Source organism: Urocampus carinirostris, chromosome 1, assembly GCF_059441175.1.
Source record: "Urocampus carinirostris isolate Australia breed hairy pipefish chromosome 1, RoL_Ucar_1.0, whole genome shotgun sequence".
Taxonomy (NCBI): domain Eukaryota; kingdom Metazoa; phylum Chordata; class Actinopteri; order Syngnathiformes; family Syngnathidae; genus Urocampus; species Urocampus carinirostris.
Window position 1 is genome coordinate 24,088,158 of NC_142349.1, and position 26,430 is coordinate 24,114,587.

The following is a 26,430-nucleotide window of genomic DNA, read 5'->3' on the forward strand; positions in this document are numbered from 1 at the left end:
TAAACAGCATGGGAAGTTTGTTGAAGTCAAGCGTACTAGTAGGCCAAAGAAGACATTTAGGCGTCAAGACAAACAAATAAAGGCCATGTGTCTTGAAAACAGAAAATGCACAACCAGGCACAAATCAAGAGGAAGTAGGAGGAAGTTAGAGTCAATGTTTGTAACAGAACTGTACAAAATCACCTACAGGAAATGGGATTTTCATATAGGAAAGCTAAAAGGAAACCATCGTTGATGCTTAAACATTAATGAACAAGACTATAATGGGCTAAGGAGAGGCAATCATGGACTGTGGATGACTGGATAAAGATTATCTTCTGTGATAAGTCACAAATCTGCATTGGACAAGGTGATGATACTGGAACTTTTGTTGTGTGCCGTTCCGGTGAGATTTACAAAGAGGACTGCCTAAAAAAAATATCAAAATTCCCATGGTCCCTAATGATACGGGGCTGCATGTTAGGCAAAGGCAAAGGGCAGACGGCTTTGGTCAAATCTGCAATAAATCTACTAGTTTACATGGAAATTTAGGACAGGTTTATTATTCCTTCAATTGAAAAAAATGTTGTCAAGATGACCATGCATGACCACAGAGCAAAAACTGAGAAAGACGCATCTAGTCGATGTCATGGCCTGCAAATAGCCGATATCTACACTCAGTTGACATCCTGTGGTGGAAATAAAAAAAAAATGTCCACAGCAAGGCTCTGACCTTCAAAGATGATCTGGCAACTGCAATCAAAGAGTTGGCACCAGATTGATGAAGAATACTATTTGTTACTCATCAAGTCCATGCCTCAGAGACTGCAAGCTGTAATAAAAGCCAAACGTGGTGCAACTAAATAATGGTGTTATGTTTTGATTCTTATTTCTTTGTTTATTTTTAATGAGTCCATATTTTTTCCTCAGAATGGAGTGATTCCATATACTTTCCCTGTGCTCAGTCTGTAAAAGTAGCATCCAGTGACCACAATTTTTTTATTCATTGATATTCGTGTTTATGAATGCCTAGGAGTTGCACTAAAACATTTTTTTTCATACTTTTAATCAGAGTTAGTTTTATGGAAAAAAAAGGTTGGAGTAAGTACTTGTCTAAAACTGATGATTCCATACTTTTTGCTAGGAGTTTTATAGGTTTGAAACATTGACATCTTTTGAGGATTTAATTCATGTTCCAATGATCTTTACTTTGAATTTAAAGGACAAAATTAGGGGATGCCATGATTTACCTGTCAAGATAGTTCTTGAAATAAAAATCCACTTTCCTCTCATTTCAATGCATGCCATGTTAGAGTGCACGTACATTTCTATGAGTTGAAGCATTCGAGTGCTGACAAATAATGTGTGCGATGACGCGTACACTCATACATGGACGAACTGAGTCATCGGCGAGCCAAAGTCATCTCCTGGTCGTCTTGCTTTCATGCGGAGATTCACACAAATCCCCTGGGACAGAGTCAAAGCCTTAGTCCTGAGTCAAGATTAGCTAGCTTCACTTTTTTATTGATCTGTGATAAACTAACACAACCGGGGTTTTACATGGTCTAACATTTGATGTCCTCATCCCTCAATAATTGACCAAAGAGAATGCTATTTTTTAATAGATTGGACCTTCACATACTAAATATCATGATGTATATATGTAACCGCGGTGTACTTGTCCCACCAAAGATCCACATTCACGCTGGACTGGATGATGAGGTTTTTATTACAGTCACTGCAAATGAATGAGTCACAACATTAGCTTTTCTGCTGGCTTTGATCTCTTTGATCTCAGTAGCAGTTACCTCTGAAAACTCTGCGCAACAAAGCATATCAAAGAGCTTTCTTTTCAATTTACATAAAATACATTTTAGAATATCACAATACATTTTTACATCCATTTTAACAAGATACTTTTAACAAGAGATCATATAGTGGATTTTTAACGTTTACAATGAATTCAACATATTTTTCTTTAGTCTGAATTTTAACCAACATCATCCTTTTTAATGTATATAAGAAAATAGAAATAAAAACAATAATGAGTATAAAAACGGGTACAATTTACCTGCAAATAAATGAGTCACAACATTAGCTTTTCTGCTGGCTTTGATCTCTTCTAGGAGAATTAATATTTTAGTAAAACAGAAACAAAACGAAAAAAAAACTAAACAGCTTGACAACATCAATCACATTACTGTGCATGTTGAGAGATTTGTCAGCTGTGGTTATAATGTTTAAAATTAACTTCTTTTGTGGAGCACCAAAAGATGTGTCTTACCAGTAGCAGTTCCCTCTGAAAACTGCCAACAAACCCCGCCTCCCGGTCACATGTCAGGAGCCAAAACCAAACCAAACCCCACCCCATACCAGCAGGTGGCACTGTTGGACTCATCCTTGCAGGACACTTACCAAAAACTATACACATATTTCAGCAGGAATTTCAATAAAACAAAAGTCATTATTACACCCGTTACATATATATATATATATATATATATATATATATATATATATATATGTAACTGTATATATATATATATATATATATATGTAACTGTATATATATATATATATATATATATATATATATATATATATATATATATATATATATATATATATATATATATATATATATATATATATATATATACAGTTCTGTTCAAAATAACAGCAGTGCAATGTTCCTAACCATAATTTCCCTGGTTTTTAGTATTTTTAATTGTAAGATCCCAGACAAGTGAACAGTAGGTGCAGTAGATTCTCAGGAAACAAAACGAGACCTAGCATTCACAATAGGCAGCTCCTGAAGGCAAAATGGGTGTGTTCAAAAAAATACAATGTGGCAACCAATCTCTGAGTTCATCAATCTTGGGAAAGAAACAAAAAAAGAACAGGTGTAAATCGTCTGGTGCCTTTTTAAGTATGATGAAGCCTGGACAGGTTAAACATCCAATTTGGGAAAATGGGATGTTCAAGACACTGCTCCGAAGAACGGCGTTCTGGAATTGAAACCTGCACTGGGGGTTCTGACACCCTGATGAGGTCAGTTTTATTTGTTACCATCACACTCTCACGGTCTTGACATCCTGGAGGTGGAACGGTGCTAGGTGACTGAGCAGGTAATAAAGATGTCATAAAGGTGAAAACCCAAAGATTATTTTTATCTCACCTAGAAAGTGTTTTTATCCTAAAATGTAAGATTGCGTGTAGCGCTCTGACATGATGATGATAAAAACTCCCAAATGCTTTGATGATGCAGTGCTTCGACTTATCACATTTATTGCGCTCGTGTACACTTCATTAATCTCTAGCACCACTCAAGCACTTCTGTACACATACACTTTTGCCTATTTGAAGTCAAACCATAGACTAAACCTTTCATCAAAAGCAAGCTTTGCTGCGACAATCCAGGTAAACAATAACATAAAAAGTAACATGAGAACATTTCTTTTGCTTTCGAAGATTTGATTCATTTCAGGCAAGATAATACAAGACAAGACCATGACAAGAAAACAAGTAAGGACATAAAACAGAATATTTACAAAAGATACGTAGGCGCATCAGCCATTGCCTGAGAAGCACAAGAGAAAAATTAGCCGCATCACATCAAACAATGACTTCCAGTTTTATATATGTCCACTAAACGTCACCATAGCCAGGCATCACACCCGAACCACACGACCCACTGTAGCTGTTTCTGCTGACTACCATTATCTTACCAGATAAAATTAATAAATAGAAGTCATGAACACGTAATTTGATTGCACTCATGTGTGATGCGTGGCTGTCTCTCCAAACTGCAACATTTGCTTTTAAACTAGGACTTTTACCTCCAGTGATTGGAAATTATCGGATGGCACCTGAATTAATAAAAAAATAAATATATCAAAAATAAAAAGCAAAGGGTTCAAAAAGCTTTAGTGGTTCCCAAAGTGGGCGGTGGAGAAGATCTGGGGGACGGTGAGGATGAAGGGGGCGGTAGTCCAAAGTCAGAAGTCTGAATGTTTGTTTGACGATTTGGACACAACACGTTAGGGCTGCAAGATTAACCAAAATCGAATCGACATCACAATGTGACGTAGGGCGGTTGTGAAACCGCAAAGCACTGCGATTTTTTCAAGGTTTTGAAGTGAGTGATGGAGTTTCGGTCAACTACACTTGTTACTGTTCGAGTTTCAAAAGTGCCGACCAATCAGAGGCAAGTTTTAATAATGGCACAAGCCAATAAACGTAATTCAAAGTTTTCAAGCACCACATTATGCTGCACCCACCGTGTGAGCTCATTGAGTGTCATGGCGGACTCTGTGAACGGTCCCAGAGTCAACAAACGAGAAGGAAACGAAGCTTGCACCGAAGAAGGGTGGTTCATCACTTGTTTGGACCTATTTTGGTTTTGACAAAGCGGACGTGGAACAGAAGAAAACGCCCGTTGCAGAATTTGCTAGGTATTCACTGGGGAGCCAAGGGTTTGGGAACCATTGATTTAGACTAGGGGTGGCGAACAAGTTTGACACAAAGAGCCGAAATTTTTAACTGCGAGAGTCAAAGAGCCACACCACGCACTGACCTGCCATGACAGACAGACACACACAAACACACAAAATTAAAAACATATTATTTCCCATAACACACTCCTCTCCTTACAATACAACAAGTATTGTTCTTGTGTTGATTTCAAGGAATGTGTCCACCCTCAATACACACAAAAAAAACCTAAACATGAAACAAGGCAAAGAGCCACAGTATATAGAAAATATGATGAGGCAAAGAGCCGCATTCTTATTGGCCAAGAGCCGCATGCGGCTCTAGAGCCGCGTGTTCGCCACCCCTGATTTAGACCAATTGCACTTAAATCAGTGTGTTTATGCTATTTTTTCAGTTTACGGTATGCACGAGTTTCCCTGATTTGTATAAACTGCAGTGGAAATGAATTAAATTGTTGTTATGCTCTTTTTTCTACAAATGCTCAGTAAATAAACACAACAAGAGATTAAATCTGAAGGGGAAAAACGATGAAAAACGTAAAAGTTGTCTTATAACCTAATTTTCCACACGTGGTTCACAACTGTTTTTTGCACGGCGGCGCAGTGGTTAGCGCGTGTGCGGCACAGTTCTAAGGTCTTGGGAACCTCCTGTGTAGGTTCAAATCCAGCTACCGAACTTCCTGTGCGGAGTTTGTATGTTCTCCCCGTGCTTGCGTGGGTTTCCTCCGGGCACTCTGGTTTCCTCCCACATTCCAAAGAAATGCATTTTAGGTGGATTGGCCGGTCCAAATTGTCCCTAGGTGTGAATGAGCGAGCGAGTCGTCTGTCCCTGTGTGCCCTGCAATTGGCTGGCAACCAGTTCAGGGTGTACCCTGCCCACTGCCCGATGATTGCTGGGATGGGCTCCAGCACCCCCGCGACCCTACTGAGGATAAGCGGTGCAGCTAATGAGATGAGGTTCACAACTGCTATATAACTGTTAGCCTCTTCACAGCTGAGGCACACACTCTATGCCATTAATTTGGTAGTCCAGCCCTTTTGTTTTTTCTGCTACGTGGCCCCTGAGCTAAAATTAATTCAAAATTTAGACCAACAATAGGGAGAAAGAGAATCAACCATATGTAGATGGAAAAAAACTTAACAAGACAGACAGACGCAAGGACACATGAACTCAAAATTCTATTGGTTGGTTGGTCGGTTGGTTGGTTCCCTTAACCACTAGGGTTGTAGGGGCACCATTTCCTGTGGATTGTCTTGGGCTACTACAGCCTGGTGGCACTCATGCCTCTCCAGCCCAACATATTTTTCCCCCCGGCTTTGAACCGAGAACCTTTGAGGCGTTAGGCAAATTTGCTAACCACTGCGCTAAAATGAACATAACGAAATGACCCAATAATGCATTTTAGCTGCAGTTTTCCTTAACTGAATTTGGGCGCGGACACCCAAACACCTATCCAGCCATTTGCAAGATTCCAGTTTTTATTTGAAAAGATAAATGAAAAAGATGCAAATGATTTGATGAGACCTGTTAGTAACATCACTATTTTATAGCAAGCAACAACAAGGTGATACTTTAGGTTGTATTTTCTGAAAAGAAGACCCATTTAATTTAGCCCACACACATATGCTGGTGTGCCAAAATTTCCAAGATGCAGCTGGAAATTTACATATGAAAATAGAGCTAGAAACACACTGTGCTTCAGGTAATCACAGCTTCCACATACATAAAAACACATGCACACTCACAGAGACATGCCAGTGATGGCAGTTGACAAAGGCAAAAAAGGAAAACCCTTCAATTATGTTTTCACACATGCAAGCACACACACACACACACACACACACACACACACTTGCCCACAATCTGAATTTGTGACCATTAAACAATGACATCTGAATCATTATTCTTCCTTTTGTCCCTTTGTGCTAGCTTTAAAGGGACATGTGTTATTTGTCGACTAGATGCCGCTGTATTGTGTAGCGCCACTGAGAACCAGTGCTAAAAAACAAGAGGAAGAATGAATACTGCAAAGACTCAAAGTGACAAAGGAGAATTATTTTTCTAATTCTTTTGCCCAGCCTTTGTGAAGTCTTTTGGTTCCGGGTACCCGTAGCAGCAAGATGCCGGACAATTAGCTCTCTAGGTCAGCTCCTCTCAACTGGTCTGACGTCAGGCCACCGAAAAATGGCCCAAACCAAAACGACTTCATGTAATAAGAATCCTTTTTCTGCTCAACATTTTGAATGAATCCAAAGTGCCTTAATGTAAAGGCCTCGTCTTTAAGATAATAAAAAGCATACCTCATATATTCTCCGCTGTATCTATGTTTGGCCATGCTTGACAGGTAGAATAGACTGTAACACATTTTGCTTTCTTTCTCCCCATTTTATGATCTTTTGTGCTAGTCCTCTCAAACTTGTATACATGTTTCATTATTTTTTTTCGTTTACAAGTAGGCATCCAGGGTAGAGTGCTAACTAGCTCCAGAAATCTATGAAAGTCTCTCAAACACACAGATATATAGTGTTACAACTGTACCCAGTACCAGGTATTGTTGTAACACTGTGAGTGAACAGTTGTGACAGTGTGATTTATTATTTCAAATATGTTTTAGATGGGGCAGCACGGCGGCGCAGTGGTTAGCGCGTGTGCGGCACAGTTCTGAGTTCATGAGATCTAACCTCCTGTGTGGAGTTTGCTTGTTCTCCCCATGCTTGCGTAGGTTTCCTCCGGGCACTCCGGTTACCTCCCACATTCCAAAAACATGCATGTCAGGTTAATTGGCCGGACCAAATTGTCCCTAGGTGTGAATGAGCAAGCGAATTGTCTGTCCCTGTGTGCCCTGCAACTGGCTGGCAACCAGTTCAGGGTGTCTCCACCCCACTGCCCGAATATACAGTAGCTGGGATGGGCTCCAGCACCCCCGCGACCCCACTGAGGATAAGCGGTGCAGATAATGGATGGATGTTTTAGATGGTCCAATATTTTAAGATCTCTTTATTTCACATAAATATATGACAAGAATAACAGTGAATAGAACCAAGTGCTTGTGTCATATACCGTGTATCCTTTTGTATGGACAGCATTGCTAAACAGAGTCTGACTAGCAGTTGTGGCAAATATAAACCAGTGCCTAGGGTGAAGCCCTCGTGGGCAAATTGCTTGAAATCGAAACACTATACCCACTTTTCTGTTCTTTCTTTTTCTTTGCCCTTGCATTTGTCCATACAGACTATACAGAAGTTGGCATTTTGGGACGTGTCCCCGTACCTATCAGCCATCTTTAAGCTTACATTTTGTCTATCTGGTTGTTTACTCGCATGAAAAACACACATAGGATTGAAGCCAAAAATATGGACATTACGACCATGTACCAGAAAATTTTCGATCTTTGGAATATTTGACATAAAAGCAGCGAGAAAGAAAAAGTTCATAATCTTACCTGAAAATGTAAATTTTGACTATAAAATTAAGACAATTTCTCCCTTAAAAGTCTTCAAATGTATTGTGTGAGGTCAAAATGTAAAGGGGAGTATGCTACAGTATCAGTGGCATCAATAAAACGTTCTCCCAGTTGGTCAAACTTTGACCGGCACAACTGTCCCGGTCTTACAAGTGTCCGCAGTCTCCCCTATAAACAAAAAATGTAGTGTAAAATGTCAGGCGTCAACCCTCCTTTGCAGGGAATTATTGCCATCTGCTGTTAAAGAGTTTGGATAAAGCTCAATTATTTGTTTCTCTTTTTAGAGCAATATTCTGCCAAAGCAAAGGCTCGCGGCTCACAAAAACCAGGTCCGTGACCTAATTTTGGGTCCCAACCCACTAGTTGAGCACTGCTCCAAGTGAGGCTTGTGTTATATTCATTAAATACAAATTTCTCAACATAGAAGAATTTCTTCTCTTTTCTATTTACTTGTCATATTTCCCAATATTAAATCTTTTTTAAAAGGTTAATTTTGATATTATTTGCATTTAACAAAGTAGACATTTACAGAAGAAGTTGGCCCAACACATCACAACATGGAAGTGAAAGTACAAGAAATTGCATAAAAAGTGGTCATTGGTCAATGTTTTTGTCCATAATGATTAGTAGCAATCCAGTACAGGCTGTTTTTCAATTTATTTATTTTTTGTCAATTGTTAGCTGTAAATAAAATGAGCTTCCTTCATTGACAGGTCGATGGACAGTCCATCAATATTGTAAAAAATATGGCATTTAATGTTACTATCTAGCTACCTACCCTGGTCATATCCCTTGAGAGGGGTGTCGGACAGCAAGACAAACACATACACAAAAACAAAGAAAAGAAAAAAGGAAAAAAGTAGAAAAAACACAAAAAAAAAATGACCATGGCCAACTCAAAGGCCTAAACCCCCAAACAAGTTAAGCACCTCGGCAGCCAAGTCGGTCATGCTTTGGTCCCTCCAGATGAAATTGGACAGAAGAAAGCGGCCATGTCACTCGGGTCAGAGTGACACAACGCACTCTTCTGTCCAACAGCAGGCCCCGACAGATTTCACTGGTTTACCCCTGCTGTATCATACAGGTGCCCTGCCCATTTATCCAACAACCCACTATCCTTTCACAACACCTCTCCTCTCATTCCTATCACCAACAAGAGCTCTAGCTTCCACTACATTTGGACCTATTTCCTGCAGTGCACTCATAACACCATCCATCCACGTCAATAGCGGGGTTCCTCTTTGTCTCCTTCCATTTACTTTTGCAGTTGTGGTATACAGTAACGTTTAATTTATATCAGACGTGCAATGTGGCGTCTGGTGTCTTGTTAAAGTTCAAAATTCTGCCCATCTCCTTCAAAAAACGGATATGTGCTTTGTTATTCAAAATCTTTTTGTGAAACATTTTTTAGCTTGTTAGAATCCAATTAGCATTAGCCTGCTAGCTTCCGTTTCCAATAAAAAAATAATCACAATGAGTATATTTTCCTATGGTACACATTAAGGGTAAAATGACTCCTAATGAGCCTGCTCCTTAGCGGATGCTTGACATTTGTTCATTAATGATTTATTTTAACTCCTAATTTGGAATTGACAAACACTCACACACTCACAGCTTTCGTCAACATGCGAACTTGGAAGCAGTGCACAGTCGGAAGAGAAGACTTCATAAGTGGCGTCTTTAAATGAGAAGCACGACTTGATCTCAGTTTGAAGGAAATAGAAAGACTTCAATGGTCTTGAGTCTCTATAATTCACTTTGCTCTTGCACACACATGCACACACTCATTCCTCTACATCTTTCTGATGGTCAGTAATAAAGAACAATTAGTTTAGCATGAGCACTAGCGACGCTTGTCTGTCTGTTTGCCAACGGTTGTGAGGTCACGATTGTGTTTTACCGGACGCACTTATTGTTATTGATGCACATTCGTAAATGGATGCCTTCAATTTACAACTTTATCTGATTGCAGGAAGACGTACACATTCGGGGTTAGTCTGAGTCATGCTAATAATATGATGAGTTGGAAATATTATTTTCTAGTGGGATCTAAAAAAGAGCCTGGAGATGGATCCCGAAAATGGAAGTTGTTGGACACAAAACAACTTTCCACTCTACAAAATAATGCTCCTTCCAGAGAAAGTAAACCCAAAGTGTCAAATGAAATTCCGTCAGTCAGTTTTTAAAAGTATGCGCTGTTGATAATAATTGGCAAAATGTCATTGGCTGCGGGATTAAGATTCGTGTGTTTTTATTTTTATCCAACAGTGCTTTTGGTGAATGAGCAAGTTAGATTGGGGCGACATTGGCATGCATGCTTCCTTCCTGAAAATCCCCGCAGCTCTAGTTCAATCTTGATTATTTTTTTCTTTAAATTAAAACAAGTTAATAAGCAATTGGCTCACTACATAGTCGCTTAATTTATTATCTATGAAAATACAGTTTAAGTATATACTGTATGTTATCATTTTATTTTCATTTGGAAGGCCATATTCAAATGGCTGTTTGGCCGGCCACAATCTCTTTGACTTGTTGCCGTCAGGTAGGCAAAACAGGTTCCTTAAGACAAATTTTTTGGTTTGAACAAATTTATTGACACTAAAAACAGAAAACAATCATGACAATCTCAACAGCAATTAAGCACATTCACAATATTATATTCCAATATTACGTTTTTAACAGCAAACACAAAGTGAGGTTTGAACAAACCTTCTCGAAAATCAAACATATTCACAATTTCATTATATAACATCTTTGTTAGTGTCAATAGATCCGTCCAGGCCAAAGTCGATTGTCCTCGGTCTGAACAAATCCACTGACACCAACAGCAGCAAAACACAGCCATCAAGCATATTCACAATTTTTTTATATGTAATGACTCTCAAGCATGCACGACACAAGGGTTCACAGTCGCTCGGTTTATTGCCTGCATTTAATAAGCGAAACAATACAAAGAAGTCAGGGCGTCTGTGCACGACTGCATACATCTTAGCAGGTTGTGATATAGCTGAAGGTACGGCTAGTGCAGAAGCCCATGAAGTGCCAAACGAGAAAGACGGTCACACACGCTGAAGGCCTAAAAAAATGAATGCGGTACCAGAGTTTTAACAGTAATCCAATAAAAACACAGATTTTGTGAGAATTCAAAAAAACTCAAACCAATCAAATTTCAACTCTGTTACACAAAGACTAACAGGTTCCGTCAGTTTCTTCCTCAGGACCATCAGCACCTTGAAAAAATGGGTACGGCTATAAAAATATATGTCTTGCAACTCATTCGGAAATTTTTTGCACTACTTTTTATTGCACTAGTCCGGCAGGGGTGGCCACCCCGGTCCTCGAGGGCCTCGTGTCCTGCATGTGTTTGGAGTTTCTCCGCTCCAGTCCAGGTGATTCTAACCACCTGGATCTTTATTGTGCTTCCACAAAGCTTGCTAGCAAGCTGAAAATTGTCATTACCTGTGTTGGAGCAGAGAAACCTTCCAAACATGCAGGACATGCGGCTCTTGAGAACCGGCTTGGCCACCCCTGCGACGAGTGTCACGGGTCACTATCTTTCATTTTACTATTAATACAATTAGGTTAGCACTTGTGCGGCACAGCTCATGTCATGGGAACCTGTCATGGGTTCAAATCCAGCTCCAGACTTTCTGTGCGGAGTTTGTATGTTCTCCACGTGCTTGCGTGGGTTTCCTCCGGGCACTCCGGTTTCCTCCCACGTTCCAAAAACATGCATTTCAGGTGAATTGGCCGGTCCAAATTGTCCCTAGGTGTGAATGAGCGAATGAGTTGTCTGTCCCTGTGTGCCCTGCGATTGGCTGGCAACCAGTTCAGGGTGTCCCCTGCCCACTGCCCGAAGATGGCTGGGATGGGCTCCAGCCCCCCCGCGACCCTAATGAGGATAAGCGGTACGGCTAATGAGATGAGATGAGACAACTAAGGTCAGTCTTCAAGCACTCCCATGTAAACCTTTTTGTTTATCCAGACCTTTTTTAATCCAATATTCCACTTTTAAGTTTTAAATACTGGTTTAACCTGGAGTCCCATGTCTAATCTTGTTGCAAACAATGTTTATTAGGTTGTTTTAAATGACAATTCAAATCAAATCAGCATGGCGGCACGGTGGTTAGCGCGTGTGCGGCACAGTTCTGAGGTTATGGGTTCAAATCCAGCGACCAACTTTCCTGTGCGGAGTTTGCATGTTCTCCCCGTGCTTGCGTGGGTTTCCTCCGGGCACTCCGGTTTCCTCCCACATACCAAAAACATGCATGTCAGGTTAATTGGCCGGTCCAAATTTTCCCTAGGTGTGAATGAATGAGCCAGTTGTCTGTCCCTGTGTGCCCTGCGACTGGCTGGCAACCAGTTCAGGGTGTCCCCTGCCCACTGCGCGAAGATGGCAGGGATGGGCTCCAGCACCCCTGCGACCCTCCTGAGGATAAAGCGGTGCAGATAATGGATGGAAATCAATGTCACCCCTGGGCCTTAGTTTGCACACCCATACTCTAGGAATACACAATGAATGCATTGATACTATTTACAGGTGAAACACAAAACACCCTAGAGGGGCTAGCGAAAACTGCATAGGAGGCACCTGTCCCGACCAAAGTAGTGTATATGTAGCACACCTTTACTCCAAACACTAGAAACAGACAGCATTTTTATGATCGAGACTTTTGTGCTAGAAATCCTCCACAGGGTTCCAACTTCAACCTTAAACGAAATCTACTCGTCAATTGAAATGATACGTCTGCTGCATTCACCGTCATCAACTCACCGGTGTCCTTCACAATGGGCGCTTAGAAGCATCAATCTAGCAAGTCAACCACCCACCATTGAAAGGATACACTTTTGTTGCCATAGCAACCACTTACAGCCTAAACGCTGCAATTTGACACGTAACGCAACTCGTAGACAAAAAGCGACACATGATTCGGCACTTCCTGTTGACTGAGCGCGGCAACAGGGGAATTGTTATAGATCAGGGGTCGCCAAACTCGTGCCCGCGGGCACACTGGCGCCCGCAGCGACAGTCTCATGTACCTGCGGACCTAAACACGAAAATATGAATGTGATTAAATTTAAATTTCAAATTGCATTTACAGTGAAGTAATTTTTTTTAAAAGTATAGAAAATTTACAAAAACGTAAAAAAAAAAAAAAATCTAAGTAGCTGTTCGATAATCTGAGAACTCTAAGGTTATTAAGTTATTTATTTTCTAAGGTTACACGGGGCAGAGGTGAGTGCGCTTGACAATCGCAGCCTCGATCTTAAATGTCGGGAATGAGTTAAAAATGGATTTCTACGTACATAAACTTGGCGGGGGGATATTAAAAAAAACTTGTAATTTTGTGGTGAATGGGAGGAAAAAATCATTTTTATTAACGTGAAACAAAACTATGTGTTTCTCACTTGCGGAGTGAAATCGGTACAACGTGGATCGCCACTGCAGCACCTGTCACAAAAGCTTCCATGCTACCGTAATTTCCTGCCCGGCAGCGCACCACGAACAGAAAAGGCCTGCGAATTAAAGGCTACTTTGGACAAACAGCAGTCCTAATGGCAATGTCATTGGTGGCAACAGTTCAGTGCCATGGAGTTCAAATATTGAAAAACTGTTTAAAATGTGTTAAGTCCAAAATATATGTTTTGTTTTAATGGCTGCACATTTAGTGATTAGTAAAAATGTGATATTTCATTTGTATTTAAGAGTTTATTTTTGACCCGACATCATTTATCATTTGTACAAGGGTGCAGAGTTCATGAAACTGATAGCATCTTGAAAAAAAAATATTTCCTGTGAAACGTTGTGAAAGTGGTCATTTTTTTTCTTTTAAGCATTTGTAATTGGAATAACTGGAAAGGTAAAAATAAAATGTTGCATTTTAAAGTTTGTGTTCTAACTTATTGAATCATTCTATTAATTTTAAAAATGTAGTTGAGGAAAAACGGAGAATACTGTATGTTCTTGTATCTTTGCTTTAAACTGTACAATTCTCATTTAATGAATTTGAGAAATTGAATTCTTTTTGTGATCTGGGTCGCAACTGATCAGGGTGGAATTGTGGGTCCTGAAATCAGACCAGTTAAGAAACACTGTTCTGGATCACAACTCCAGACTAGCACCAGACATGCGGTCCAGGGTTAAAGTTGGGATAAAATTAGCCAAAATGTTGCCGTCATTGTGCCGGTAGAAAAGGGATTGAAGTAGGTTAAGCAGAAACGCGTCAGTGCTGAAAATAGATTGTTCTCCAGAATAGTTGACCTAAAAGCGTCCACCCTTCCCTCCCCTCATCTCACTGAATACACCTTTCGCACAGAATCAACTTTTATTTTATGAACACTCTCGTTTAGGAAACTAAATACAGTGCAGGCCCAGTGATTTATGTAACTGACATGTAACGTTCATTGTAAACGGTAAATTATTAAAATGCACTTGAAATTTCTGGAAAAGCGTGACAAATATTTTCCCCTCGATACAGGCCCATTTACCCTTTCTAATTGAAATTGTAATGCATCCCACAGTCCAAAAATACTGGATTGAAATCTGGAAACAGACTTAACTCATTTCAGTGTTATAAAAAAAATAAGCAGTTTAACCTCAGAAAATTTGACTGTTTATTAAAGCTGCACCATAGTGCAGCAACAGAAAGGGTGCTAAAAAGTATAAGAATACAAACAGACGCAGAGTGCCAAAATTTACCAGGTTTCCTTTGCACAGTGTTCTAGGTTTTTGGTACCTGTAACAGCAAGATGGACAATGTCAGCTCCTTCTAGGTGAGGTCTTTTTAGGACAAACCATCCAATCTGCACCACTTATCCTCAGTAGGGTCACGTGGTTTCTGGAGCCCATTCCAGTAATCTCCGAGCAGTAGGCAGGGTACACTCTGAACTGGTTGCCAGCCAGTCGCAGGGCACAACAACAATTAGCTCGCTCACACCTAGGGACCATTTGAACCGGCTAATTAACCTGAGATGCATGTTTTTGGAATGTGGGAGGAAACCGGAGTTGCCCAGAGAATCCTCACAAGCACTGGGAGAACATGCAAACTCCACACAGGTTAGATCTCATCTCAGAACCGTGCCGCAGACGCGCTAACTACTGCGCAGCCGTGCTGCCACGCGTACACATCTGAACATAAACATTTTTAAAATACATCTTTATGACAATTGTACTTTTGCTTTCAACCAATTGTTTAACAAATTGCGGTATTTACCGCTAACAAGGTGCTAAATATACACATTGTTCCTTTAAAGCAGTTGTATTTAATAAAAAAAAAAAAAAAAGTTTGTGAACAAATTGTTTTTATTGTAATTTTAATCCAACTCAAGGGTGGATGGGTTCAATTACTTTATGATCATGATAGTATCCATGGGCTAATTTTAAAGATCTTAACATGAACAAATCATGCCAACCAATTAACGAGCGAAAGATATTCCACACTTTTTTTTGACAATTTCAGATGCTGTGATGCCAAACACATTAAGGCCATTTGTTCCAACTGCTTTTGAATACTCAGATGCCAACAGCTTTGAAATGACATCTTAAAATTTACTCAGCCACCCCCTCTGCGCTAGAGTTGCTTTGTGACTCAGCACTTAGTCATGCGACATTTTCATTATATTTCACGAGCATCAGAGACAAGCAATGAATTTCAAACTTGAGCGGAACAAAACTTTATTGGGTCTGCACTGTGTCAAACAAGAGGTTCCATTAGTCATATTTTACTAAAATAAAGTAACCAATGTATAAAAGCTACATTAGATTCACAAGAAAAAAAAAAGGACCCAATTTCCACCTAAGAAAAAAGGTTAGCTTCAATTTAGCCCTGAAGTGGCGCAACCTCATTCTGGACAGGCGGCAACCGCTTGATTCTAAACAGTTGACGCAGGTTGACCTCAGGCTCAACATAGTGCGGAATTTTGCGCTCGTTGAACAGGCCAACTAGGTTGACCTCCACTTTGGCTCGGTGGGAGATGTGCATGCGTAGTGCAAACAGACGGTTAAGATTGTCCTCCACAAGGGGGAGGCAATGGCCGTCCAAACGCTTTTGCCATAGCTTCATGGGACGCGGACGATTCTGTCAGGACATTTTCATGTTACAGCAGATTTGGAAACATTTCGGTATGCATAGTTTTTTTTCCCTACTTTTCTCATGACGTTGGGCTCATGTCGAAGCGTGTGTCTGATCAGGCTCTCCTGTGAAATCATGTCAAAGATCTACTTACACGGTGTCCAAAAGTCTTGGGTACTTTGACATTGAGCATCTCAAATTTAAGGATATAGAAACATCTGGTAAGTTCAGAAAGGTAGCTGCAATCACACTTTTTTAACTGAATGTTCAAAAATATTTGATGTGAGCACCATTGGTCACTACGACACATCAAGTTGATAACCGAAACACATCCCAGTCTTGCATTGGCAATTGTTGAAAGTTTCTATTACTCGTGCCTTCAGATCATCTGTCTTAGACCAATCATTACACAGATCCCCACAAAAACAAATCACATTGTAAGATTTGGGTGGCCAGGACATGAGATCGTACTCATTCTGCCAGAACGTCCAACCCATCATATCTGGCAGTGATGTGTTCAGAAACTGTCTAAGCCTGAGGGTCCAGCGTGGATTGGAAGAAGGCGCGGATAAAAGCTTTTGAAATTAATGCAGGGACGAGTTTGGCAAGAAATTGCTTATCTGCTTGATGTGTTATGTGACCAATGAGCTTGAACATTCCATGTATTAAAAAATAATTAAAAAAAATGACATAACAAACTTAGACTTTACCAGACATTTTTATATCCCTAAAGGTTTGAGCTAGTCAATATCCAAATGTGCCAAATACTTTTGGAACACCACTTCATGTTCCTTAAGTTCCATTAGAAGTCCTTTTTTTACTTTTCATATTCCAATGAAACAAACACAGGCTCCTTTTAAATGCTAAGGTGTTCCTTTTGCAACGTTAGTTTAGCGCAGTGTTACCTACCCGCATGGCGAACGCGCTCAGGCAGTCTGGGAAGGAGCACTTAAACTTTATGAGCTGCAAGTGCACCTTGCGGATGTGGTGCTGCAGGTTGAAGGTGGTGGAGAAATAGGCCTTGCAGTCGTTGCGGGGGCACACCAGCACCGGCTTGTGCGTGGCATGGACCCGCTTGTGGCGACGCATTGAGTTGGCCCGATTGAACGCTTTATTGCAAACTTGGCATGTAAATGTGGCTTTAAGAAAAAGCAAAGAATTAAGCTGGTTCTTTTTTTCTTCATTTTCTTGTACTTACATGGGTGTTTGACCATGTGCTTCTGAAGAAGGCTCCAAGTGAGTGCAACTTCCTGGCAGTTAGCATCTGGACAGCGGTAACCTTAGAAAATAAATAACTTAATAACCAGCTAACTACATAGCCAATGCACAAATCCACAAATAGAGTTGCAATGAATCTAGACAACCTTCATGCTTTTTCTCATGGGCATTTCGAGCTGCCCGGGAGTCGAACAGGGCACCACATTCCTTTTTTGAACACCTGTGGGACATCAAAAACAGTCTTTCAAGTTTAGTTTTACATAGGGGTGACGTCATGCCTCAATTTAGCAAAGCAAGACTCCCAAAAATGTAACCAACTTTAATAGTGCAAGTCATTTTTATTCTGCCAATATAGGTTGTATACATCCGGGTCAAAACTGAGCTATGCCGGTTGGACCACTGTTTAACCCTCATGTGATGCAGGTACTTTACATTTTCATGTTTTTTTTGTAAGTTCATTCAACGGGCAATGAAAAGTAAACTTGGGAGCTCAAATTTCCCAGGTTGAGAAAACTCGTAGATTTTGAAAAATGGCATTGTGCTCCAATTTATGTATTACATTTAGGAGCCTACCTCATACTGTACACAAAATGGGTTATGTAAATTTTTAGGGATGTATGGACAGCCGATATCTGTTTTCATAAACCTTGTGCATCTCAAGGCATTTCCCATCATTTTGACATTTTTCTCTTCAGTGCCATGGCATAAATGTACGCGAAGTAAATGTTAAAATCAATGCTAATGTTAGTAAGGCCTGTAGTACATGGGACGTGCTATTAAGTTAGGCTGTGCTAAATAATGTGGCTGGTTCACTGGCAAATGCGGCCACGATTGGAAAAGGGGGGAAAAAAAAAAAAAAAAAAACATTGCTCACATCACGAGTTCAGTCAGCAGCGTTTTTTAAATGCGGTATTTAAAAGTCAGTACACACTACTGGTCACTCGTTGAAAACCGGGTGAGTGCAAGAGAGGTAGAGCGCCATGTAGATCACTTGAGATTGACGTCCGCCCTGCAATATGATTGGTTTGGCCCATGACAGCAAATACATGACTATTTTTTTACCAAAGAATGAGGGGTGTCGAGCAGTCACCGTTGAACTGAACCTTATGGTACCGTGAATGCACAATGCAGGCAACATTTGGTGCATTTCTACCCCTCAGCAGAATGTAACATGTTTATCTGCCTGCCCTTAGCTAGACAACAGCTTCACAGTCTTTGTTCCTGTTGTGTTAGTATACACCACAAGAGTGACTTGGGTAAATGACTTTTAGCCACGGAAGTCCTAATAAAATAAATTGTTCTGCGAATTATTTTTCAAGAAGCCATGTTCTGAACGGTTCATCCTACGAAGTTATTTTCAGGTTCAGAAAGGAAAAGGTTCTAGTTGGAACACACTTTAGAGTCTCAGTAGCTATTAAATTTAAGTTGTTACTGCGGTGTTTATTGGTTTTTATTATCAAAGTGTCATAATTTTTTTATGTAGTTCAGATTTCAGTAGACTAACGTTTTATCAGCTTCTATGAAAAACCTGATGCGACCCAACCTCACCCATCCTTAGCTCTGGCAGACCCTAGTTAATTGATGTTAACACCCCTGTAAAAACCAGGACATCCTGGTCCCGAGTTTAAAAAAAATTCAAACAGGTTAAATGTAATTCTTCACCAACTCCTTTGATTGATCAGAAGCAGCAATTTTACAGGATATCTCTATTCTGGTATCAAATCGGCATGTGAGTATGATTGGGAGGATCCCTGATTGCAAGACTCTGAGAGTAGTTCTCACAGTTAACACATGTCCATTTGCACTACCTGAAAAAAAGCCTTTCCTTACCTGACCCGAGAGCATGATACAATTAAATTACATTATGGTCCAATTTTACCCCAAAACATACTTGAATTTGGCTGCCAAGCCGTGTTCTTGTAGATGCTGCTTGAAGCGATGTCTCTTTTTAAAAGTCAGAGAGCAGCCAGCCTGAATGCACTGGAGAGAAAACGATGCATGTCGTGGCTGTGGAGTTCTTGGAAATCAGGATTTTGGCATTTTAGCCCCATCTAGCGAAAATTACCTTGAAGTGCTGATCTTTCTCACCATGGGCATAGGACATGTGTCTTTTCAAGTGGTCTGCTTGAATGAAACTCTGGCTGCAGGTGACAAACTCACACCTGTGCAGTTAAGAGGAACAAGCTGCATGGCATACCTTTTACATAAACTTAAATGGAGGTCATCTGTACATTTATGGAAAATCGTCGAAAGAGTGAATTACACAATATGTAAAATAACATTGTATGATCCTTCAATGTGTCACAGGTAGAAAGTTTCCTTATATGGGGTCCAGGAGTGCCAACATGATTTGCACCCAGTGACATGTCTATGCATGGTATGAGACTTGCTGTGTGCATATCATAAGCGTTGTATATGTCTATGTCCTTTTAGTTGCAGGTGCATGGGTTACATTATACAGAAATTATAAAGTGATAAATACAAAATGATGCGCCGTTAGTGGCAAAAGTCCACGCGGGTCATTCGCATAGATTTCATGCAACGTGCACACATACAATCAAAAAATATCAATATGAGCAAAGCCACTTTTCAAATGCACACAGCAACGACAGTGGTAAGATTTTAGGCCCAAGCTCAAGTCAGAGGCGGGTTTCTCTCTCGATGCCCATTTCCTTCCAATAATCCACACATCATTGTTCTGTATCTGCTGTGATTTATGGCCCAATTTTCAACACGTCAAAATCAGCCTAGAAATGTTTCCTTCAAGTTTAAAAAAAAAAATATGCTCAATAAAAAGCAACATTGTCGAATAATGCAGACACAGATATAAAAAAATGTTAATATTTTTGCAGACAGTTCTGCAACAAAAACGGAAGATCGCGTTTCTCTCAGCCCTTGGTGTCTAGGGAAAAAAAAAAAAACTGCCGGTGTTGTGCCCAATTCCGACTCCCGTACAGAATCCTCCCCCCTCGCGTGAATGCGCATTCTGCTGCGCTTCCAACAAAAGTGATCGTATTCTATATAAAACGCTTATAAATAGCTCGCTTTATTGTTTTAATAACAATTGGGAGATCCTAGTCTATATAACGCGTTTATTTAAACATTAAAGCGCGATCGTATTCTACAAAATGCATTTGTTAACGCGGATGAAAAAGTCACCAACGTCAATGTACGCTATGATTTCCGCGATCACAACTAATTGTACACAAATGGCCTTTATTTGATGTACTATAATAGCCTTATGTAATGTCTTTTTTATTGTGAATGAAACCCTGGTTGCATTGGATCCCGCGGTGTAAACAAAGTTTTTTTTTTCCATTTAAAATCGGACTTCCCTGCCTATACTGTTTGCAAAATAAGACACGCTTTAAACCTTATTATGCTCTTTGGTTTTGGGATCCAACTACAGAGGAATACCTCCACTATGCGATGTGTTACTGAATAGGTGTTCGACCAATCTAGTTCGTTTTTATTACTACTATTAATAATAGTATTATTATGAGAAATGTCTGAATGTTTCAAATTCACTGTGCTGACATATTGATGCCAAAGAAGGTTAGTCTAGAAGTTACAAGTCTATCTCCAACAGTCTATATTTTAGCAGGGGAGTCAGATTTTTGCCTGCCCAAATCATTCCCCCCCTGCTAACTCTTGAATAAAAAGTCCAAATAACCCCAAATTCACTGTGCTGACTTATTGATGCCACAGAAGGTTACTCTAGAAGTTACAAGTCTGTATCTCAAACAGGATCTATTTTGGCAGGAAAAAGGCCTGCCCAACCCCCCCTGCTAACTCCTGAATTAAGACTCAGAATGACCCCAAGTTCACTTATTTATGCCACAGAAGGTTACTCTACAAGTCACAAGTCTGTATCTCAATGAAAATGTTGAAAGGTAACTAATCTGAAAGTACTTTCAGGCTGATTTGAATAACGGGTCAAATCTGACCTGCTAAAACAATTCTTTTTGCAGTTCTCAAAGAAAATTACAAGGATTGGTTCAAAGATTCCAAGTACAATACAACAACTTTATGGTCAATAAATTGTCTATTTACAGTAACAACTGAAAAAAGTCGGAAATACTCCAAAAACACCTAGGTGACATATTGATGCAAACAGAATGGTATCCTGCTTCTGACTACCCCTTTCCAAACATGTTATGTAACATTATTTTGTTGTTGACTCATTTTTATTTTAATGTTTGAAATAAAAGTTTTCAATCATTCATTCATCCTAAAACAGATGTCGAACTTACAGCCCACGGGCCAGATGAACATGTTACATTCCTGTGTGGTATAGAATAGACCTTTATTGTCATTGTTACAAAATGGGTTAACATATTGTGACAACGAAATTGGGCATGACACTCCAGTTTTACACATTCACAGTGAGGTAAGAGCCAAGAAGATAAGGGAACAGAGAAGATAAGGTTACAAAACAAGGGGGATAATGCTCTAGTTATAATTTACATGGTATTTACACAAGAAATGTCGGCATGTTACATACAGTGTTGTCGTGATACCGTTGGTATCGTAAGGGTTGTGCAATATTGCATTTGGTGCAAAGTCATCATGTTCTGTTGTTGTGTTTCTGTTTTTATCAATTCTAGCCCCTGATAATGGCCAAATTTCCTCAATTTGACACCTACTGCAACAAGGATTTGGGCAGGCAAAGCAACAAAATGGCCTGCCCAAATCCCCCCCCCCCCTCTCTGCTAAAAAAGACTGTTGGAGATACAGACTTGTAACTTCTAGACTAACCTTCTGTGGCATCAATATGTCAGCACAGTGAATTTGAAAACTTTCAGACGATCTCATAATAATACTATTATTAATAGTAGTAATAAAAACGAACTAGATTGGTCGAACACCTATTCAGTAACACATTACAAAGTGGAGGTATTCCTCTGTAGTTGGATCCCAAAACCAAAAAACATAAGGTTTAAAGCGTATCTTACTTTGCAAACAGTATAGGCAGGGAAGTCCGATTTTAAATGAAAAAAAAAAACAACAATTTGTTTACACCGCGGGATCCAATGCAACCAGGGTTTCATTCACAATAAAAAGACATTACATAAGGCTATTATAGTACATCAAATAAAGGCTAATTGTGTACAATTAGTTGTGTTCGCGGAAATCATAGCGTACATTGACGTTGGTGACTTTTTCATCCGCGTTAACAAACGCATTTTGTAGAATACGATCACACTTTATTGTTTAAATAAATGCGTTATATAGACTAGGATCTCCCAATTGTTATAATTAGCTCGCTTCATTGTTTTAATAAGCGTTTTATATAGAATACGATCGCTTTTGTTGGAAGCGCAGCAGAATGCGCGTTCACGCGAGGGGTGGGGGGGATTCTGTACGGGAGTCGGAATTGGGCACAACACCTAGACACACATAGTACGACGAATAGACTGCGCACACAAGTGCATAGGCTTTAAATTATCATAGGTAAATTACTAGGACATGGGAGTAGACGTAAACATGAAATTTTGAGTTAGCTTCGATTGGTCGGGTTCGTGCTGGGTCATGCTTCAACACTTTGGTCCTGGGCCAGGCTAGATTTTTTTGGAGCCCGATTTTATCTATGCTCTACAGTTTAGAGTCTACACTAACGCAGCATGACATAGGCAAACTAGTCTCCAGGTGTCATTTTCTCACTAATGAAACTATCTCATCCATGGACAGACTCTAAGCACCAAATTAACCCAACTTTTTATCTGCATACAGAATGTTGGCAGTGATGGAACATCACATGCTTAAACTTCTTGCCCAAAATAACTACAAATCCAAGATCTAATTCGTGCTATCACGTGAAGTCTCCCGTTTTTTTTTTCGAGCTAATGTCCATTAACTTAAAAATATTACCCAGATGAATTACTTCAACGTTACTTACTTGAATTGCTGAACACCGCTATGTTGGTTCATGTGGCGGCTGAGATGAGATTTTCGGGTGAATTGACCACCGCAGCCTCGAAAATTGCACTGCCACGGACGCTGAAATATTGACAAGTCAATTAAACAAAACCAAAAAGTTATCGTTTTTCAAAAAGTCATCCCTCACCGATCCAATGGGAATCCCTCGGTGCTGCTGCAGTCTGCTGTACTTTGAGAAAGTTGCGCCGCATTCTGCGATGGAACACTTGAATTGCTGCTTCTCTGCTGTGTCACCAACTTTCCTTTTTACTTCACTCATATCTTTTTATACTCTGTTTCCTTTTAGTGAAGTTTAGTGAATAAACCCGATGCTCAAATTACCTGCCTTTCGTATAGCTTTTTAATTGCCTAATTGGCCTCAGGCAAAAGTGACTTGTGACGTCATAGTGCTCGTTCAAGAAAGCTGAAACCAGTTAAGTAAATTGACTGTAGTCCTACATCGGTAAAATAAGATTACATTTTGATTTGAAGTACTTGAAAAAATCAATTAAATGTCAATTGCTGATATAAAATGTTTTTTTTTTTAACCCTACGTTTTTTTTTTCATTTTCTGGAGCTTTGTGTAAAACAATCACATTCCACTTGTCTTACATTAAAGCGTTTTGGCCACATTTTTAATGTATACTATAAAATTGTATGTTTGTGTATAACAGAGTGGACGAGAGTGTTCCTTAATTCAGGATCACACAACCTATCCATCCATTTTCTGCGACGTTTATCCTCAGCAGGGCGCGCCAAGTTCGGGCAGTGGGCCGGAGAGACCCTGAGCAGGGCTCACTTACTCAATCATTCACTCATTCACACCAAAGGGACAATTTTTGAAATGTTGGAAATGCAAACTCAATCACAGGAAGGCGGATAGCTCAGCACTGTGCTGCAGACGCGCTTACCACTCAGCCGCTGTGCCGCCCGGGTTACAACACCCCCAATTTAATTCTAAGTGAGTTTTGTGGAGATTAAATGTAAGTTGAGGTTATGAACAGCAGAGAGCGCTGTAGCCTATTTGTCTATGTGTGTCACGTGCAAGAATCCAATGTATCATTCATTTTCCCCTCAGCTTCCTTCTCCTTTATAACACACATATAAATTGCTTGCTCTCACGTTCTTATACAAGAAAGGAGGAGCATATGAAAAAAATCACAATATGCTTCCATTAACAGGAAGTCTGTTGGAGAATAAACAGTAACGCAAGGTGACGGATAAACCTATTTGGTATCCTGGATGACAACAAGACTTTTGGATAGAGTTGATCACAACAAAAGCCCCATGAATTTTTTTTAAAGTAATCTCTCGCTGTATCGTTGTTCAGTTTTGATACTTTTCAGATTTTGAATTGAATTGAAATGTTTTTATTGTCTTTGATATCAACATATTGTGGATAGGTTTCTGCAGCAGACAGCACACTGCAAATGCTATTACCAGGGCAGGTTGTGTGTGTGTGTGTGTGTGTGTATGTGTGTGTGTGTGCGTGTGTGTGTGTGTGTGTGTGTGTGTGTGTGTGTGTGCGCGTGTAGGGTGGGCGAGAGTGTCTGTATGCGCGACTTTGATAGGCTAGTGTACGCTGACAGGTAAACAGCCGGATTGGGAAGGTACACAAGTCTTTGTGTCCACCCAAGACAAACTGCCAAGCATGGCTACAGCTACAGCTGGTATTTCAGCATCTCAACACCTTTAAATAAAGTAATTATTGAATCTAGCTCACCAAAGCAGAAGAGCGCAGAGAAATAGTGATCACCAACTGATGCTCCGTAACGGGAATAGGTAATGGCAAGGCTGCAAGTTCCGCCTACTACTATGGCTAGGCTAACAACTCTCTTAAGTGACCCCTGCAGAGCCTGTATCTCACCAACGCCACATCCATTATCCATAACACGGATGACCTGGAGCTAAAACTTGTGGGAAACTGCCACATTCCCGACGGTTGTATTTTAATCATCACAGAGACCTGGCTCAGTTAAAGGATATCTGATACTAGAGTGTAGGTAGCCAGACACTCTCTTAAACGCTTTCTCACACTGAAAGTAGAAGTCCTCCAATTATGTTCTGTGTTTTTATTCATGGATCTATAGTTGTTATTTGTCGTATATTCTCCGTCGGTCATCATCTCCAGGTAAGTTTAACCCTAGAGGGCTTTATGAAGGAGCGCCACTACGTTGCAGATTTCCACGTTTCCTTTGGGCTTCTCTCAGCTCTGGCTCACAGGCCAGATTAAAATTGTTGGCGGGCCTGATCCAGTGTTCTTAAATTCCTTCCTACCCATATTGGCAGCCACACAACCCAGATAGCGATTCGTGTCTTTAAAAGCGGCGAGTACTCACGATTGTTGTTTTTATTTAGTCTTGTTTGACTCGTTCACTGCTTCAGAATACTGTACTGTTTTCTGTCATAGCTTTTAAGCCCGGTGAGTGTGTTTTTTGATCGCTTTATATAGCATGGTGATTGTTGACTGCAGTGATCCATGTTTCATATCATCAATAAAGGTTCTGTTTTCAACAAATCTGAGTTTCATGGTTTGCTGGTATTGCTTGATTTTAAAGAAAACAAAATTGCTGCTGGTAGGTCAGCCCGAGGTAGAAAGTCACCACAGGGTAGTGCAGTTTAGCAGAACACCTGCCCGCGGCCTGTAATATGGCGACCCCTGCTCTAGCATTTTCCGTTATGGATGAACTAGTACATGAAGGCACCACTGTCCTTAATAATAATTAGCCGGAAAGTGGGCGGTGCCCGCTGCTTCCCCACGTGCCCCAGCACGCCGCAGCCCCCTCTTCCGCATACCGCAGGCACGCGTAAGCACGCACGCGCAATCACGCGCGCGCATGCTGCGGAGCAACGCTTGCACAGTGCCTTTTCCTCACTTATCGTTTCCGCCGTCCATCCCGCGTTACCGGACCGATTCCTGGCACCATAAATAGATAAATCCCACCCTATGTTTCAATGTCATCTTTTTATGTAAATGTGCGCAAACGAGGAAGAAGAGAGTGAAGATGGAGCGAGGCGCATCATAGCACTTGCCTTGGTCCCTTTTCCCATTCTTGTTTCATTTTCCACGTTCTTCTTTTCTTGTGCCCGCTTCGGTGAGGTTTTCGGGGCCCTGCGTGCGGTGACCGGCGGGAATGTGTGACGACCATGCTGGTTGTGTGGTGCTTCTTGCTCTTTGCTGCAGTGGGCGAGCGGCTTGCGATGTCAGGTAAGAGAAAGATGCAAACATTGACAAGCAGATGATGCGCGCAGGTCCAGAATCGACCTAACAGCACCTCCTTTGCA

General features: G+C 40.5%; 2 protein-coding genes across 4 annotated transcripts in view; one reads left to right on the top strand and one right to left on the bottom strand.

Moving 5' to 3' along the window:
- Positions 1 to 15,594: 15,594 nt before the first annotated feature.
- Positions 15,595 to 23,508, bottom strand: 42sp43 (P43 5S RNA-binding protein). Its single transcript, XM_088354238.1, has 9 exons — positions 23,294 to 23,508; positions 23,126 to 23,226; positions 19,292 to 19,388; positions 19,118 to 19,206; positions 17,373 to 17,446; positions 17,207 to 17,287; positions 16,918 to 17,147; positions 16,083 to 16,133; positions 15,595 to 16,014 (listed from the first exon to the last, which is right to left on the bottom strand). The coding sequence occupies exons 1-9, from the start codon at positions 23,423 to 23,425 to the stop codon at positions 15,757 to 15,759; spliced, it is 1,113 nt and encodes a 370-aa protein (XP_088210364.1). The 5' UTR covers positions 23,426 to 23,508; the 3' UTR covers positions 15,595 to 15,756.
- Positions 23,509 to 25,948: 2,440 nt separating this feature from the next.
- LOC148374013 (disintegrin and metalloproteinase domain-containing protein 11-like) overlaps positions 25,949 to 26,430 on the top strand; it is a 39,832-nt gene continuing 39,350 nt past the window's right edge. For all 3 annotated transcript variants that reach the window (XR_015849997.1, XM_088331226.1, XM_088331240.1), the window contains exon 1: positions 25,949 to 26,353. Coding sequence is in view for 2 of the 3 variants with exons in the window: in XM_088331226.1 (XP_088187352.1) it covers positions 26,293 to 26,353 (61 nt within the window). In the remaining variant the exon portion in view is untranslated. The remainder of the gene's footprint in view (positions 26,354 to 26,430) is intronic.